This window comes from Microtus oregoni, unplaced genomic scaffold (assembly GCF_018167655.1).
Source record: "Microtus oregoni isolate MIOR12 unplaced genomic scaffold, Mior012 000015F_ref0000493, whole genome shotgun sequence".
NCBI classification, from domain to species: Eukaryota; Metazoa; Chordata; class Mammalia; order Rodentia; family Cricetidae; genus Microtus; species Microtus oregoni.
Window position 1 is genome coordinate 16734036 of NW_024543074.1, and position 5050 is coordinate 16739085.

At 43.0% G+C, this 5050-nt stretch overlaps 1 protein-coding gene across 1 annotated transcript; it reads right to left on the bottom strand.

The window, feature by feature from the left end:
• Window positions 1-1618: 1618 nt before the first annotated feature.
• On the bottom strand, window positions 1619-3222 carry LOC121456832 (C-C motif chemokine 8-like). The gene is made up of 3 exons (XM_041665312.1): window positions 3077-3222; window positions 2278-2392; window positions 1619-1920 (listed from the first exon to the last, which is right to left on the bottom strand). The coding sequence occupies exons 1-3, from the start codon at window positions 3150-3152 to the stop codon at window positions 1815-1817; spliced, it is 297 nt and encodes a 98-aa protein (XP_041521246.1). The 5' UTR covers window positions 3153-3222; the 3' UTR covers window positions 1619-1814.
• Window positions 3223-5050: the final 1828 nt, after the last annotated feature.

Below are 5050 nucleotides of genomic sequence, written 5' to 3' on the forward strand. Positions count from 1 at the left end.
AACTTGCCCAAATCATGCAGCCCTAAGCCTCACGGGTCTTTTCTTTGGTATAAAAAACCCACATTGTGGGTGAGCACATTTTAATTACAAGAAACAGAACTACAGAAGCCAAAAACAATGTTAGCTCATTCAAGGACTTTTACTCAGAGACTTTCGGGAATCCATTGACTTAGGCTTTGCTCCTGCTTTGGCAGGTGGGCTAGGTCTAGGTCTTGTTCCTATTTTGTCAGGAGCTGCCGCCTACTTGCTGGCTTTCAAGGCCTGAAAGGGTCTCCTAACATGGTGTCAGTTGTGCCAAGGTTTGGGGGCCTGCTACAAATCAATCCAGACAATGGCAGATGCAGAGGAGTTTTGATTGATAAAGACACGGATTTCCTTCATTGATACTTTTACTTCTTTAGGCCTTGATGTGTTCTTGGTTATTTTAACTTTGGATATTGTGATTGTTTGGGTTGTTAACTTGCTATAACCTAGAAAGTCCTTAGGGGGAACCTCAGTGGAGGGTGTCTGTATCTGACTGGCCTGTGGACATGTCTGATGTCTGGGAACTATTTTCAGTGCTCTGATTGATACAGGAAGATCCTCCCTAAGTACTTTCTGGCAGTGGCTGCCCTATGAAGAGATATGAAAGAGGAATTTTTTTTTCTTTCTTGGCCTTCATTCTCATTGGCAAGTTCATCTACCCTATTGCTGCTGGTGTTGATTCCTTTACTGTCATTAGAATTAGAGCCTTTCGGCTTCCACCATAGAATGAAGACCAGTGGTTCTCCAGGAATCCTCCAGGCTTTGCTATTGGATTGGATCCGCCAAGACACAGAGATAGTCATTGTTGGACTACTCTGACCAACCAGTGCAAGCCAATCTAGTGCATCCTCTTTCAATATGTATTCATTCTGCTGTCCCTGGCTGTCTAGAGAGCCTAATACTAATACTGACAATGATCCTATTGTGTGTTACATGTAAGTATGTCAGACACAAAGGACATAGCTCTCTATGAATTAGGAAGGAAAGTTTTTCATAGGGAAGTTAAGGTAAGCAAGCAAAGGGAACATCTTAGTAATTTGGACTCTACTTGGTTTGGGTTATGTATACCCCTCCCTCAAAGAGCATACTCCTGTAGCAACCTAGAACCCCCAAGTACAAAAAGCTCTAAATGATGAAATAAATTTCTTTGCTTAGTAACCCTTTTTAAGCTTTTCTTTCCTAATCAAACACAAGCTGAAACACAATCTTGGGCTGATTGAGCCTAGATCCATTTGTGGTACATGACAATGAGGCAAAAATTTATTCTCAAGTGAACTTTGGGAGTGAATTCCCTATTTACCCTTCATGCTTATGTACACTGGGTTTGCATGTGCTAAAAAAGAAGGTGCGTTATGGGAAGGGATAGGATTAGTGACCAAAGATTTATGTAACCTGAACCTGTCAACCAAAATAGAGCACCGTCCGAATTATATCTCTAGTAACCACACTTCTTCCTTTGAACCCCTTCAAATGAAACCCCAGACAATCAATTGGAACTCCTGTAAATCTTCCCTCATTGGCCTGCTCTCTGATAGTGATTTTATCTTCTCATCACTTTGCTTTGAATAAACATTTCCAGGGTACATTTGCAAATCTGTATGAGCTTTTATTTCAGTTATTCAGATAGGATGAATTCTGAATAATTCTGAAACAATCAGAATTATTTCAGGTAAGAGACAAGGACGAGGAAACACCCAGCCCGGATACCATCTGCTTACAAGAACTCCGTGCCTAGAGAAGTTAGGGGAGAACTTCAGGCCTTGACTGTTTCTCAGTCCAGGTGTGAAGGGTTAGGCCTGCAGATTTGGGGACGTCTGGTCCAGGAACTTCATGTAATCTTTGACCCACTTCTGTGTGGAGTCCGCACAGATCTCTTTACCCCGCTTGGTCTTGAAGCTGTGGAGAGATGGCATCTTAGAAGTCATGCTCAGGGCATCACCCATAGATCCCCAGACCTCAACCACTCTTAATCCATAGACAAAGGAGCTGCTGGGAGGAGAAGACGAGGAAGGGAGAAGGCAAAAGCCCTGATCTTGCTCTCCTAGTTGAAGCTATTTCATCTACTGGGTAAAGGACCTGGGGAGGATCCCTCCAGGCTCCTGGAAAGGATACGTTCCTTCTTCCTCAGTCAGTTTCCACATGTCAGTAAGGAGCCACTCAGATAGGGGCCATATTTGTCTAATTCATTTACCTGTGTTTCCTGACCACCCTCCCCGGAACCCTTCCTGGGTGTTCTGGGCAGTAATCACTTACATCACAGCTGCCAGGGGACACTGGGCGCTAGTATTTTGGTAACTCTGCAGCATCCTCAAAGGGATCTTCCGCTGGATTAGAAGAAAGCAGCAAGAAACAGGAGGGGGCACCTCATCTGAAAGAGAGGGTCAGGGGATGTTACAGGGTACTCTCACAAAGGAAGATGAAGGATGGGTGTCTACCTAGGAGTCATGGATTCTGAATTCTGTATCTAGATTGTAGGGATACAATATGATCTAGGAGTTGATGTCCTCTGTCAAAATACAGGACTCCTCATTGATGTTTGTCTATAATGAGATCTGATTCACAGATCCAATATTTCTCATGTCAGAAGTAAGCTCTGAGAACTAGCTGTACATCACGTTGCTGCTGTGGGCTTCACATCAACCTGCTTTTAGGCTCAGAAGCCTTATCAGTATCAACATGTGGCTGTTGTTCTGGAAGCCACTCGGGACCATGACCCCAGAGTGCTTCTTCCAGTTTTAATTCCTGTCATCCCTCTATTGCTTGAGATGTCCTTCTCACCCATAGAGCCATTTCTGGGCCACCTCTCCCAACAAGGCTCGGGAAATATCTGTAGTGCATACATGCAGCATCTTGTTGTGAGACATCACAGTGTCTGGCCTCAGTGGTCTGAGCACATGGCTCTGGCTAGCTATGACACAATAACTCTTTCTGATTTCTCCTGGAGTCTCAGTCTCTCCATCTTAAAACTGCAGTCCATGCTGCAGCTCTGGGATGCCTTGTGCTCAGGTGTTAGTGCCCACAAATCATTGCCTTAGAAGAGAAGATGCCTTACCTGGCTCAGCCAGCTCTCCAGGGCTGACAGTGACAGCTATGAGAAGCAGGCCAAGAAGCACTGCAGAGATCTTCATGTTGAAGACAGGACTTTGGAGTGAAGGCCGGAGTTGTCTGGGTTGGTCTAGCTCTTCTAATCTGGAGGTTCCACCTGCCTTTTATAGGAAGCAGGGAGCCTGACAGGGAGGGTGTTGCCTAATGAAAATGAATGGAAGATCGGGGCTGCTCTGAGTAGGCATCAGATTATAAGGTGATTATCTGGAAGCCAGAAGGAAGCTCAGCATGTACCTCTTTTTTTTTTTCCAGTTTAGACTGTGAAGTAGAAACTGAAAGGTTCACATCTCAGGCCAGCAATATGGAGGAAGTGATACCACTGGCTCAGGGATTCTGATTTCTTTGAAATGGAAAAACATCTATATGGAAGGAAGAATAGAAACTAAGGTTATTCTGGAGTAAAGAGAGGTCAATATTCCCCTTGGAGGCTGCTAGGAGGCTGGAGATAGGCTCAGTCATTGCCTCTGGCTCCTTTTACAAGACAATGCTGCAACCCTTGGGCAGGTGGGCTCCTCAGAACACAGATGGGCTCCAAAGAGCCCCAGAAATGTGGTCAACTCAAGTCTGCAAGTTCTGTTCTTTCCTGCCTCCTCCTCCTTTCTCTTCTTATTACTAGGAATTTGACATGCCAGCCAGAGCATTGCTGAAGTAAGAATTCTACCATGGAACTGCAACTATGCCACAGCCCTTCTTGTTAAGTATTTTTGATGTTGTTTGGGTTTTGAGATGAGGACTCAGTAGAACTGGCTAGATGAGAGCTTTCTTTGTCCTGAGGCTGTCCTTGTTCTGTGATTCTCCGATATCAAACTAGCAAATGCTGCAGTTATAGAATTTCTTTACTATGTCTGAATCAGCCTACAAGTCTAAGAGAACTGGGAAGCATGTACTAACCCTGCAGTCGAGGGGATCCTGTAATGGGGGCATTCCTGCAGGGGCACAGCAGCTTTTTTGTCTGGGAAGCTCTACTCACAATAACCTTATTGGTCAGGCATCCTATTCAGTGTGTATGGAGGCCAAATAGTGTCATCCCAACAATGCTAGGAAATCTCATGCCTTGTATCAAATGTAGGCAAAGCTTAGTAGGCAGGAAGAAAACCTTCAAGAGAGAAATATAGCTGGTAAAGCCACGTAGGAAGATATCTATAGATTATATCCAATATTTTGGTTGTCATGAGCTAATGGCTAACATTTTATGATTTTTCTTGGTTTTGCCCTCAGTCAGACACAGCATTGAAACGCAACACATAATAGTATATATCTAAAGTTGGAATAATCAAGAAGACTTCATGAAGTAAAGAAGCTGAGGGAGTCAAATCTCTTCAGCTTGCCATGAATCATCCTGCTCCTTAAGCCAACTGCGTATTTTTACTGTGTCTACAGAACATTTTCCCATAATTAATATTCCCATAATTCAAGAAAGGCTTGAAGTTTGAGTTGGCAAACAGACATCATAACCATGATGAAACGAGGACACACTATCTCCACTTGAACCTTCACTAAAGTCATGATTATCATTGTCATTTAGAAGATAATAAAAAAATTCCTAATACCTTAAACAATTTTCAAAATATCTAAAAATGAAAAATAATTTAAGAAATAGAGAAAGCAAGAATCAGGAATGCTGTTGGAATTTTGAGCTGTTACTTGGGTGCTCAATTGTCATTGTTGATGAAGGAGAATATCACCAAGCATTTCTGCAAACCTCAGCTCCAGCAGAAGCTGGTTCAAGTTTGAGGTGAAATATTTGAACCAAAAGTTTATACCTTTAGTATTAAATGCATATAGGAGTTTATCATCTTAATAGTCATAGCACAAGAACAGACATATTGATTGATAGATCGATGAAGACTGAGATATAAGTCCACCTACTACAGATTTTTGACTCAGAGTTTGTAAATAAAGAAGAGGAAAAGATGGCATC